This window comes from Hemitrygon akajei, chromosome 9 (genome assembly GCF_048418815.1).
Source record: "Hemitrygon akajei chromosome 9, sHemAka1.3, whole genome shotgun sequence".
NCBI classification, from domain to species: Eukaryota; Metazoa; Chordata; class Chondrichthyes; order Myliobatiformes; family Dasyatidae; genus Hemitrygon; species Hemitrygon akajei.
In genome coordinates, this window is record NC_133132.1 from 69,720,997 (window position 1) to 69,737,011 (window position 16,015).

General features: G+C 54.0%; 1 protein-coding gene across 5 annotated transcripts in view; it reads right to left on the minus strand.

The window, feature by feature from the left end:
• The window catches only part of LOC140733220 (equilibrative nucleoside transporter 1-like), a 228,354-nt gene that overhangs the window by 19,105 nt on the left and 193,234 nt on the right, over positions 1–16,015 (minus strand). For all 5 annotated transcript variants that reach the window (XM_073056259.1, XM_073056258.1, XM_073056257.1 and 2 more), the window contains exons 10-11: positions 15,204–15,312; positions 14,808–14,893 (exon numbers count right to left, since the gene is read on the minus strand). In XM_073056259.1, the coding sequence (XP_072912360.1) occupies positions 14,808–14,893; positions 15,204–15,312 (195 nt within the window). The remainder of the gene's footprint in view (positions 1–14,807; positions 14,894–15,203; positions 15,313–16,015) is intronic.

The window sequence follows — 16,015 nt, forward strand, 5'->3', positions numbered from 1 at the left end:
ACACACAGAGTATACACACATTCACCTCCACACACAGTACACACACACTCACCCAGACACACAGAGTACAAACACACACTCACCCCCGCACAGAGTACAGATACACTCACCCCTACACAGAGTACACACACACTCACCCACACACACAGTACACACACACTCACCTCCACACAGAGTACAGACACACTCACCCCTACACAGCGGACACACACTCACCCCCACACACAGAGTATACACACATTCACCTCCACACACAGTACACACACACTCACCCAGACACACAGAGTACAAACACACACTCACCCCCGCACAGAGTACAGATACACTCACCCCTACACAGAGTACACACACACTCACCCACACACACAGTACACACACACTCACCTCCACACAGAGTACAGACACACTCACCCCTACACAGCGGACACACACTCACCCCCACACAGAGTACACACACACTCACCCCCACAGAGTAGACACACTCACCCCTACAGAGTACAAACACACACTCACCCCCGCACAGAGTACAGTTACACTCATCCCCACACAGAGTACACACACACTCACCCACACACACAGTACACACACTCACTCACCCCCACACAGAGTACAGACACACTCACCCCTACACAGAGTACAGACACACTCACCCCTACACAGCGGACACACAGTCACCCCCACACACAGTACACACACACACTCACCCCCACACACAGAGTACACACACACTCACCCAGACACACAGAGTACACACACTCTCACCTCCACACAGAGTACAGACACACTCACCCCTACACAGCGGACACACACTCACCCCCACACACAGTACACACACACTCACCTCCACACACAGTACACACACACACTCACCCCCACACACAGTACACACACACTCACCCAGACACACAGTACACACACACACTCACCCCCACACACAGTACACACACACTCACCCACACACAGTACACACACACTCACCCCCACACACAGTACACACACACTCACCCACACACACAGAGTACACACACACTCACCCCCACACACAGTACACACACACTCACCCACACACACAGTACACACACACACTCACCCCCACACACAGTACACACACACTCACCCACACACACAGTACACACACACACTCACCTCCACACACAGTACACACACACACTCACCCCCACACACAGTACACACACACTCACCCAGACACACAGTACACACACACACTCACCCCCACACACAGTACACACACACACTCACCCCCACACACAGAGTACACACACACTCACCCAGACACATAGAGTACACACACTCTCACCTCCACACAGAGTACAGACACACTCACCCCTACACAGCGGACACACACTCACCCCCACACACAGTACACACACACTCACCTCCACACACAGTACACACACACACTCACCCCCACACACAGTACACACACACTCACCCAGACACACAGTACACACACACACTCACCCCCACACACAGTACACACACACTCACCCACACACAGTACACACACACTCACCCCCACACACAGAGTACACACACACTCACCCCCACACACAGTACACACACACTCACCCACACACACAGAGTACACACACACTCACCCCCACACACAGTACACACACACTCACCCACACACACAGTACACACACACACTCACCCCCACACACAGTACACACACACTCACCCACACACACAGTACACACACACACTCACCTCCACACACAGTACACACACACACTCACCCCCACACACAGTACACACACACTCACCCAGACACACAGTACACACACACACTCACCCCCACACACAGTACACACACACTCACCCACACACACAGTACACACACACTCACCCCCACACACAGAGTACACACACACTCACCCCCACACACAGTACACACACACTCACCCAGACACACAGTACACACACACACTCACCCCCACACACAGTACACACACACTCACCCACACACACAGTACACACACACTCACCCCCACACACAGAGTACACACACACTCACCCCCACACACAGTATACACACACACTCACCTCCACACACAGTACACACACACACTCACCCCCACACACAGTACACACACACTCACCCAGACACACAGAGTACACACACTCTCACCCCTACACAGAGTACACACACACTCACCTCCACACACAGTACACACACACTCACCCCTACACAGAGTACACACACACTCACCCCTACACAGAGTACAGACAAACTCACCCCCACACACAGTACACACACACTCACCCACACACACAGTACACACACACTCACCCCTACACAGCGGACACACACTCACCCCCACACAGAGTACAGACAAACTCACCCCCACACACAGTACACACACACTCACCCACACACACAGTACACACACACTCACCCCTACACAGCGGACACACACTCACCCCCACACACAGTATACACACACACACTCACCCCCACACACAGAGTACACACACACTCACCCCCACACAGAGTACACACACACTCACCCCTACACAGCGGACACACACTCACCCCCACACACAGTACACACACACTCACCCCCACAGAGAGTACACACACACTCACCCCCACACACAGTACACACACACTCACCCACACACACAGTACACACACACTCACCTCCACACAGAGTACACACACACTCACCCCTACACAGCGGACACACACTCACCCCCACACACAGTACACACACACACTCACCCCCACACACAGTACACACACACTCACCCACACACACAGTACACACACACTCACCCCTACACAGCGGACACACACTCACCCCCACACACAGTACACACACACTCACCCACACACACAGTACACACACACTCACCCCTACACACAGTACACACACACTCACCCAGACACACAGTACACACACACTCACCCCTACACACAGTACACACACACTCACCCACACACACAGTACACACACACCCCACTCACAGAGTACACACACTCACCCACACACACAGTACACACACTCACTCTCCCCCACACAGAGTACACACACACTCACCCCCACACAGAGTACACACACACTCACCCCCACAGAGTACACACACACTCACCCACACACACAGTACACACACACCCCCACACAGAGTACACACACTCACCCACACACACAGTACACACACTCACACACCCCCACACAGAGTACAGACACACTCACCCCCACACAGAGTACACACACACTCACCCCCACAGAGTACACACACACTCACCCACACACACAGTACACACACACCCCACTCACAGAGTACACACACTCACTCTCCCCCACACAGAGTACAGACACACTCACCCCCACACAGAGTACACACACACTCACCCCTACACAGCGGACACACACTCACCCACACACACAGTACACACACACCCCACTCACAGAGTACACACACTCACCCACACACACAGTACACACACTCACTCTCCCCCACACAGAGTACAGACACACTCACCCCCACACAGAGTACACACACACTCACCCCCACACACAGAGTACACACACACTCACCCCCACACAGAGTACACACACACACTCACCCACACACACAGTACACACACACACTCACCCCCACACAGAGTACACACACACTCACCCCCACACACAGTACACACACACTCACCCCCACACACAGAGTACACACACACTCACCCACACACACAGTACACACAAACTCACCCCCACACACAGTACACACACACTCACCCCTACACAGTACACACACACTCACCCCCACACAGAGTACACACACACTCACCCCCACACACAGAGTACACACACACACTCACCCCCACACAGAGTACACACACACTCACCCAGACACACACAGTACACACACACTCACCCACACACACAGTACACACACACTCACCCCCACACACAGAGTACACACACTCACCCAGACACACACAGTACACACACACTCACCCCCACACACAGTACACACACACTCACCCCCACACAGAGTACACACACACTCACCCCCACAGAGTACACACACACTCACCTCCACACAGAGTACACACACACTCACCCCCACACAGAGTACACACACACTCACCCCTACACAGAGTACACACACACTCACCCCCACACAGAGTACACACACACTCACCCCCACACACAGAGTACACACACACTCACCCCTACACAGTACACACACACTCACCCCCACACAGAGTACACACACACTCACCCCCACACACAGAGTACACACACACTCACCCACACACACAGTACACACACACTCACCCCCACACAGAGTACACACACACTCACCTCCACACACAGTACACACACACTCACCCCCACACAGAGTACACACACACTCACCCCCACACACAGAGTACACACACACTCACCCCCACACAGAGTACAGACACACTCACCCCTACACAGCGGACACACACTCACCCCCACACAGAGTACACACACACTCACCCCCACACACAGAGTACACACACACTCACCCCCACACACCGTACACACACTCACTCAACCCCACACAGAGTACACACACACTCACCCACACACAGAGTACACACACACTCACCCCCACAGAGTACACACACACTCACCCACACACACAGTACACACACACCCCACTCACAGAGTACACACACTCACCCACACACACAGTACACACACTCACACACCCCCACACAGAGTACACACACACTCACCCCCACAGAGTACACACACACTCACCCACACACACAGTACACACACTCTCACCTCCACACAGAGTACACACACACTCACCCCTACACAGCGGACACACACTCACCCCCACACAGAGTACACACACACACTCACCCCCACACACAGAGTACACACACACTCACCCAGACACACACAGTACACACACTCACCCCCACACAGAGTACACACACACTCACCTCCACACACAGTACACACACACTCACCCACACACACAGTACACACACTCACTCAACCCCACACAGAGTACACACACACTCACCCCCACACAGAGTACACACACACTCACCCCCACAGAGTACACACACACCCCCACACAGAGTACAGACACACTCACCCCTACACAGCGGACACTCACTCACCCCCACACACAGTACACACACACTCACCTCCACACACAGTACACACACACTCACCCCTACACACAGTACACACACTCACCCCCACACACAGAGTACACACTCACTCACCCCCACACACAGTACACACACACTCACCCCTACACACAGTACACACACACTCACCCCTACACACAGAGTACACACACTCACCCACCCAGACACACAGAGTACACACACTCTCACCTCCACACAGAGTACAGACACACTCACCCCTACACACAGTACACACACACACTCATCCCCACACAGAGTACACACACACTCACCTCCACACAGAGTACACACACACACTCACCCCCACACACAGTACACACACACTCACCCCCACACACAGAGTACACACACACTCACCCCCACACACAGTACACACACACTCACCCCCACACACAGAGTACACACACTCTCACCTCCACACACAGTACACACACACTCACCCCCACACACAGAGTACACACACACACTCACCCCCACACACAGTACACACACACTCACCTCCACACACAGAGTACACACACTCACCCCCACACACAGAGTACACACACTCTCACCTCCACACACAGTACACACAAACTCACCCCCACACAGAGTACACACACACTCACCCAGACACACAGAGTACACACACACTCACCCACACACACAGTACACACACACTCACCCCCACACACAGAGAACACACACTCTCACCTCCACACACAGTACACACACACTCACCCCCACACACAGAGTACACACACACACTCACCCCCACACACAGTACACACACACTCACCCCCACACACAGAGTACACACACTCTCACCTCCACACACAGTACACACACACTCACCCCCACACACAGAATACACACACACACTCACCCCCACACACAGTACACACACACTCACCCCCACACAGAGTACACACACTCTCACCTCCACACACAGTACACACAAACTCACCCCCACACAGAGTACACACACACTCACCCAGACACACAGAGTACACACACACTCACCCACACACACAGTACACACACACACTCACCCCCACACAGAGTACACACACACTCACCTCCACACACAGTACACACACACTCACCCCCACACAGAGTACACACACTCACCCACACACACAGTACACACACACTCACCCAGACACACAGAGTACACACACACTCACCCCCACACACAGTACACACACTCACTCAACCCCACACAGAGTACACACACACTCACCCCCACACAGAGTACACACACACTCACCCCCACAGAGTACACACACACTCACCCACACACACAGTACACACACACCCCACTCACAGAGTACACACACTCACCCACACACACAGTACACACACTCACACACCCCCACACAGAGTACACACACACTCACCCCTACACAGCGGACACACACTCACCCCCACACAGAGTACAGACACACTCACCCCTACACAGCAGACACACACTCACCCCCACACACAGTACACACACACTCACCTCCACACACAGTACACACTCACCCCCACACAGAGTACACACACTCACCCCCACACAGAGTACAGACACACTCACCCCCACACACAGCAGACACACACTCACCCCCACACAGAGTACACACACTCACCCCCACACAGAGTACACACACACTCACCCCCACAGAGTACACACACACTCACCCACACACACAGTACACACACACCCCACTCACAGAGTACACACACTCACCCACACACACAGTACACACACTCACCCCTACAGAGTACACACACTCACCCACACACACAGTACACACACTCACACACCCACACAGAGTACACACACACACCCCACTCACAGAGTACACACACTCACCCACACACACAGAGTACACACACACCCCACTCACAGAGTACACACACACACCCCACTCACAGAGTACACACACTCACCCACACACACAGTACACACACACTCACCCCCACACACAGTACACACACACTCACCCCTACACAGCGGACACACACTCACCCCCACACAGAGTACAGACACACTCACCCCTACACAGCAGACACACACTCACCCCCACACAGAGTACACACACTCACCCCCACACAGAGTACACACACACTCACCCCCACAGAGTACACACACACTCACCCACACACAGCGGACACACACACACCCCCACACAGAGTACAGACACACTCACCCCTACACAGCAGACACACACTCACCCCCACACACAGTACACACACACTCACCTCCACACACAGTACACACTCACCCCCACACAGAGTACACACACTCACCCCCACACAGAGTACAGACACACTCACCCCCACACACAGCAGACACACACTCACCCCCACACAGAGTACACACACTCACCCCCACACAGAGTACACACACACTCACCCCCACAGAGTACACACACACTCACCCACACACACAGTACACACACACCCCACTCACAGAGTACACACACTCACCCACACACACAGTACACACACTCACCCCTACAGAGTACACACACTCACCCACACACACAGTACACACACTCACACACCCACACAGAGTACACACACACACCCCACTCACAGAGTACACACACTCACCCACACACACAGAGTACACACACACCCCACTCACAGAGTACACACACACACCCCACTCACAGAGTACACACACTCACCCACACACACAGTACACACACACTCACCCCCACACACAGTACACACACACTCACCCCTACACAGCGGACACACACTCACCCCCACACAGAGTACAGACACACTCACCCCTACACAGCAGACACACACTCACCCCCACACAGAGTACACACACTCACCCCCACACAGAGTACACACACACTCACCCCCACAGAGTACACACACACTCACCCACACACAGCGGACACACACACACCCCCACACAGAGTACAGACACACTCACCCCTACACAGCAGACACACACTCACCCCCACACACAGTACACACACACTCACCTCCACACACAGTACACACTCACCCCCACACAGAGTACACACACACTCACCCCCACACAGAGTACAGACACACTCACCCCTACACAGCAGACACACACTCACCCCCACACAGAGTACACACACTCACCCCCACACAGAGTACACACACACTCACCCCCACAGAGTACACACACACTCACCCACACACACAGTACACACACACCCCACTCACAGAGTACACACACTCACCCACACACACAGTACACACACTCACCCCTACAGAGTACACACACTCACCCCCACACAGAGTACACACACACACCCCACTCACAGAGTACACACACTCACCCCACTCACAGAGTACACACACACACCCACACACACAGAGTACACACACACCCCACTCACAGAGTACACACACTCACCCACACACACAGAGTACACACACACCCCACTCACAGAGTACACACACACACCCCACTCACAGAGTACACACACTCACCCACACACACAGTACACACACTCACACACCCCCACACAGAGTACACACACACTCACCCCTACACAGCGGACACACACTCACCCCCACACAGAGTACACACACACTCACCCCTACACAGCGGACACACACTCACCCCCACACAGAGTACAGACACACTCACCCCTACACAGCAGACACACACTCACCCCCACACAGAGTACACACACTCACCCCCACACAGAGTACACACACACTCACCCCCACAGAGTACACACACACTCACCCACACACACAGTACACACACTCACCCCTACAGAGTACACACACTCACCCACACACACAGTACACACACTCACCCCTACAGAGTACACACACTCACACACCCACACAGAGTACACACACACACCCCACTCACAGAGTACACACACACCCCACTCACAGAGTACACACACTCACACACCCCCACACAGAGTACACACACACCCCACTCACAGAGTACACACACTCACACACCCCCACACAGAGTACACACACACTCACCCCTACACAGCGGACACACACTCACCCCCACACACAGTACACACACTCACACACCCCCACACAGAGTACACACACACTCACCCCTACACAGCGGACACACACTCACCCCCACACACAGTACACACACTCTCACCCACACACACAGAGTACACACACTCACCCACACACACAGAGTACACACACTCACCCCACTCACAGAGTACACACACACACTCACCCACACACACAGTACACACACTCACACACCCACACAGAGTACACACACACACTCACCCCCACACAGAGTACACACACACACCCCACTCACAGAGTACACACACACACTCACCCACACACACAGTACACACACTCACACACCCACACAGAGTACACACACACACTCACCCCCACACAGAGTACAGACACACTCACCTCCACACAGCGGACACACACTCACCCCCACACAGAGTACAGACACACTCACCCCTACACAGCAGACACACACTCACCCCCACACAGAGTACACACACACTCACCTCCACACACAGTACACACACACTCACCCCCACACAGAGTACACACACACTCAACTCCACACACAGTACACACACACTCACCCACACACACAGTACACACTCACTCAACCCCACACAGAGTACACACACACTCACCCCCACAGAGTACACACACACTCACCCACACACACAGTACACACACACCCCCACACAGAGTACACACACACTCACCCCCACAGAGTACAGACACACTCACCCCTACACAGCGGACACACACTCACCCCCACACAGAGTACAGACACACTCACCCCTACACAGCGGACACACACTCACCCCCACACACAGTACACACACACTCACCCCCACAGAGTACAGACACACTCACCCCCACACACAGAGTACACACACACTCACCTCCACACACAGTACACACACACTCACCCACACACACAGTACACACACACTCACCCCCACAGAGTACACACACACTCACCCCCACACAGAGTACACACACACTCACCCCCACACAGAGTACACACACTCACCCACACACACAGTACACACACTCACTCAACCCCACACAGAGTACACACACACTCACCCCCACACAGAGTACACACACACTCACTCAACCCCACACAGAGTACACACACACTCACCCCCACACAGAGTACACACACACTCACTCAACCCCACACAGAGTACACACACACTCACCCCCACACAGAGTACACACACACTCACCCAGACACACAGAGTACACACACTCTCACCTCCACACAGTACACACAAACTCACCCCCACACAGAGTACACACACACTCACCCCCACAGAGTACACACACACTCACCCCTACACAGCGGACACACACTCACCCCCACACAGAGTACAGACACACTCACCCCTACACACAGAGTACACACACACTCACCCAGACACACAGAGTACACACACTCTCACCTCCACACAGAGTAGAGACACACTCACCCCTACACAGCGGACACACACTCACCCCCACACACAGTACACACACACTCACCCAGACACAAAGAGTACACACACTCTCACCTCCACACACAGTACACACAAACTCACCCCCACACAGAGTACACACACACTCACCCCCACACAGAGTACACACACACTCACCCACACACACAGTACACACACACTCACCCCCACACAGAGTACACACACACTCACCCCTACACAGCAGACACACACTCACCCCCACACAGAGTACAGACACACTCACCCCTACACACAGAGTACACACACACTCATCCCCACACAGAGTACACACACACTCACCCAGGCACACAGAGTACACACACTCTCACCTCCACACAGAGTACAGACACACTCACCCCTACACAGCGGACACACACTCACCCCCACACACAGAGTACACACACACACTCACCTCCACACACAGTACACACACACTCACCCCTACACACAGTACACACACACACTCACCCCCACACACAGTACACACACACTCACCCAGACACACAGAGTACACACACTCTCACCTCCACACACAGTACACACAAACTCACCCCCACACAGAGTACACACACACTCACCCCCACAGAGTACACACACACTCACCCACACACACAGTACACACACACCCCACTCACAGAGTACACACACTCACCCACACACAGTACACACACTCACTCTCCCCCACACAGAGTACAGACACACTCACCCCTACACATACAGTACACACACACTCACCCCCACACAGAGTACACACACACTCACCTCCACACACAGTACACACACACTCACCCCCACACAGAGTACACACACTCACCCACACACACAGTACACACACTCACTCAACCCCACACAGAGTACACACACACTCACCCCCACACAGAGTACACACACACTCACCCCCACAGAGTACACACACACTCACCCACACACACAGTACACACACACCCCCACACAGAGTACACACACACTCACCCCTACACAGCGGACACACACTCACCCCCACACACAGTACACACACACTCACCCCCACACAGAGTACACACACTCACCAAGACACACAGAGTACACACACTCTCACCTCCACACACAGTACACACAAACTCACCCCCACACAGAGTACACACACACTCACCCCCACACAGAGTACACACACACTCACCCACACACACAGTACACACACACTCACCCCCACACAGCGGACACACACTCACCCCCACACACAGTACACACACACACTCACCCCCACACACAGAGTACACACACACTCACCTCCGCACACAGTACACACACACTCACCCAGACACACAGAGTACACACACTCTCACCTCCACACAGTACACACAAACTCACCCCCACACAGAGTACACACACACTCACCCCCACAGAGTACACACACACTCACCCACACACACAGTACACACACTCACTCTCCCCCACACAGAGTACAGACACACTCACCCCTACACATACAGTACACACACACTCACCTCCACACACAGTACACACACACTCACCCCCACACAGAGTACACACACACTCACCCACACACACAGTACACACACACACTCACCCCCACACAGAGTACACACACACTCACTCACCCCCACACAGAGTACACACACACTCACCCCCACAGAGTACACACACACTCACCCACACACACAGTACACACACACCCCCACACAGAGTACACCCACTCACCCACACACACAGTACACACACTCACTCACCCCCACACAGAGTACAGACACACTCACCCCTACACAGCGGACACACACTCACCCCCACACAGAGTACACACACACTCACCTCCACACACAGTACACACACACTCACCCCCACAGAGTACACACACACTCACCCCCACACACAGTACACACACACTCACCCCCACACACAGAGTACACACACACTCACCCCCACACACAGTACACACACACTCACCCACACACAGAGTACACACACACTCACCCCCACACAGAGTACACACACTCTCACCCCCACACACAGTACACACACACTCACCCACACACACAGTACACACACACTCACCCCCACACACAGAGTACACACACACTCACCCCTACACAGAGTACACACACTCTCACCCCCACACAGAGTACACACACACTCACCCCCACACACAGAGTACACACACACTCACCCCCACACAGAGTACACACACTCTCACCCCCACACAGAGTACAGACACACTCACCCCCACACACAGTACACACACACTCACCCACACACACAGTACACACACACTCACCCCCACACAGAGTACACACACTCTCACCCCCACACAGAGTACACACACACTCACCCCCACACACAGAGTACACACACACTCACCCCCACACAGAGTACACACACACTCACCCCTACACAGAGTACACACACACTCACCCACACACACAGAGTACACACACACTCACCCCCACACAGAGTACACACACACTCACCCCTACACAGAGTACACACACACTCACCCCCACACACAGAGTACACACACACTCACCCCCACACAGAGTACACACACACTCACCCCTACACAGAGTACACACACTCTCACCCCCACACAGAGTACACACACACTCACCCCCACACAGAGTACACACACTCTCACCCCCACACAGAGTACAGACACACTCACCCCCACACACAGTACACACACACTCACCCCCACACACAGAGTACACACACACTCACCCCTACACAGAGTACACACACACTCACCCCCACACACAGAGTACACACACACTCACCCCCACACACAGTACACACACACTCACCCACACACACAGTACACACACACTCACCCCCACACAGAGTACACACACACTCACCTCCACACACAGTACACACACACACTCACCCAGACACACAGAGTACACACACACACTCACCCCTACACAGCGGACACACACTCACCCCCACACAGAGTACACACACACTCACCCCCACACACAGAGTACACACACACTCACCTCCACACACAGTACACACACACTCACCCCCACACAGAGTACAGACACACTCACCCCTACACAGCGGACACACACTCACCCCCACACACAGTACAGACACACTCACCCCTACACAGCGGACACACACTCACCCCCACACACAGTACACACACACACTTACCCCCACAGAGTAGACACACTCACCCCCACAGAGTACACACACTCACCCCCACAGAGTACAAACACACACTCACCCCCGCACAGAGTACACACACACACTCACCCCCACACACAGTCCACACTCACTCACCCCCACACAGAGTACACACACTCACCCCCACACACAGTCCACACTCACTCACCCCCACACACACAGTACACACACTCACCCCCACACACAGTCCACACTCACTCACCCCCACACAGAGTACATACACACACTCACCCCCACAGAGTAGACACACTCACCCCTACAGAGTACAAACATACACTCACCCCCGCACAGAGTACAGATACACTCATCCCCACACAGAGTACACACACACACTCACCCACACACACAGTACACACACTCACTCACCCCCACACAGAGTACACACACACACTCACCCACACACAGAGTACACACACACACTCACCCACACACACAGTACACACACTCACTCACCCCCACACAGAGTACAGACACACTCACCCCTACACAGCAGACACACACTCACCCCCACACAGAGTACAGACACACTCACCCACACACAGCGGACACACAGTCACCCCCACACAGAGTACACACACACACTCACCCCCACACACAGAGTACACACACACTCACCCCCACACACACAGTACACACACTCACTCACCCCCACACAGAGTACACACACACACTCACCCCCACAGAGTACAAACACACACTCACCCCCGCACAGAGTACACACACACACTCACCCCCACACACAGTCCACACTCACTCACCCCCACACAGAGTACATACACACACACACACACACACACACACTCACTCACACGGAGTGTACACACAAGCGCACACGTGTGTACACACACACACAAGTGTACACACACTCACTCACACGGAGTGTACACACTCACACGGATTGTATACACACACACACACACACAGAGTGTACACACACACGCACACGAGTGTACACCCACACGGAATGTACACACACTCACCCACATGCAGACTGCTGTTAGACTGCGACCCAGCCAGTCGAAGACGTTGAACGCCAGGAAGCAGGAGATGGGTATGAAGTAAACTCCTGGAGAGAGACAGAAGGTCACCCATGGTCAGAGCAAGGTGAGTGCCGGGAGCATACTGGGAGGGGCAATCCCCCATGGGCGATATGGAGGATATGTAGTCACTGAGACTCAGACCCACAACTGCTGCCCTTTAATAGGGCAGGAGAGTCCCTCCCAGGTTACAGACCAGGTCAAGACACCTGAGGTTCCCAGGGGAACAGGAGGGATTCTGGAGTCCAGGCCTAGACACACCCCTCCCCTTCTTCCACACCTTTCCCAAAACCCACCACCTCCAACCACACCCCTCCCCTCACACCCCACCATACCTACCCCACAGCCCATCTGCAGAGACGGAGGACCTGGCATCCACAGTGACGGATGGGAAAACTCCAATGGTGACGGTAAACACCAGCCAAACCTGCAGTGCGGTGGGCCAGATCTGCAGAGAGCAAGGGGTCAGAGTTACATGAGGCACCACGGGGGAGGGGGAATCTCTCTCACACACACACAAAACCATGGATAGAGAGAGAGAGAGAGCGCAAGTGAGTTAGAGGGGTACAGAGAGAGAGGCAGAGTGACAGAAACAGAGAGGGAGAGAGTAAGAGAGAGAGAAAAGAGAGACAGAGCATGAGAGGCAAGGAGAAGAAGAGAGCCAGGAAAGAGGGAAAGAGAGAATGATGGAGAGAGAGATGGAAAGAAGGAGAGAAGGCACAAGGTGAGGAGAGGAAGAGAGCCAGGAAAGAGGGAGTGAGGGATAGGAAAAGAGAGAGAGTGAGATAGATAGATAGATAGAGAGAGACCGAGAGAAAGAGAGACAGAGCGTGAGAGGCAAGGAGAGGAAGAGAGCTGAGAGAGAGAGGGAGGGAGAGGCATTAAGGCAAAAGGGAGCAGATTTAAAAAGGGATCTGAGGCGCACGGAGAGTGTTTAACATCTGGATCACATTGCCAGAAGAGATGCTGGAATCAAACCATCGTGTTTTTCAGACAGGTGCTTGTTTTGGCAAAGTATTGAAGAGTATGGTGGTAATGGATGAACACATCAGTACCCCGGTTCCGTGTGCTCTCTCCTTGTTGACCTACCTCCAGTCTGGGACCTTATCAAAGCCTTCCAAAACCCCAAACACATCATATCACTGGCTCCC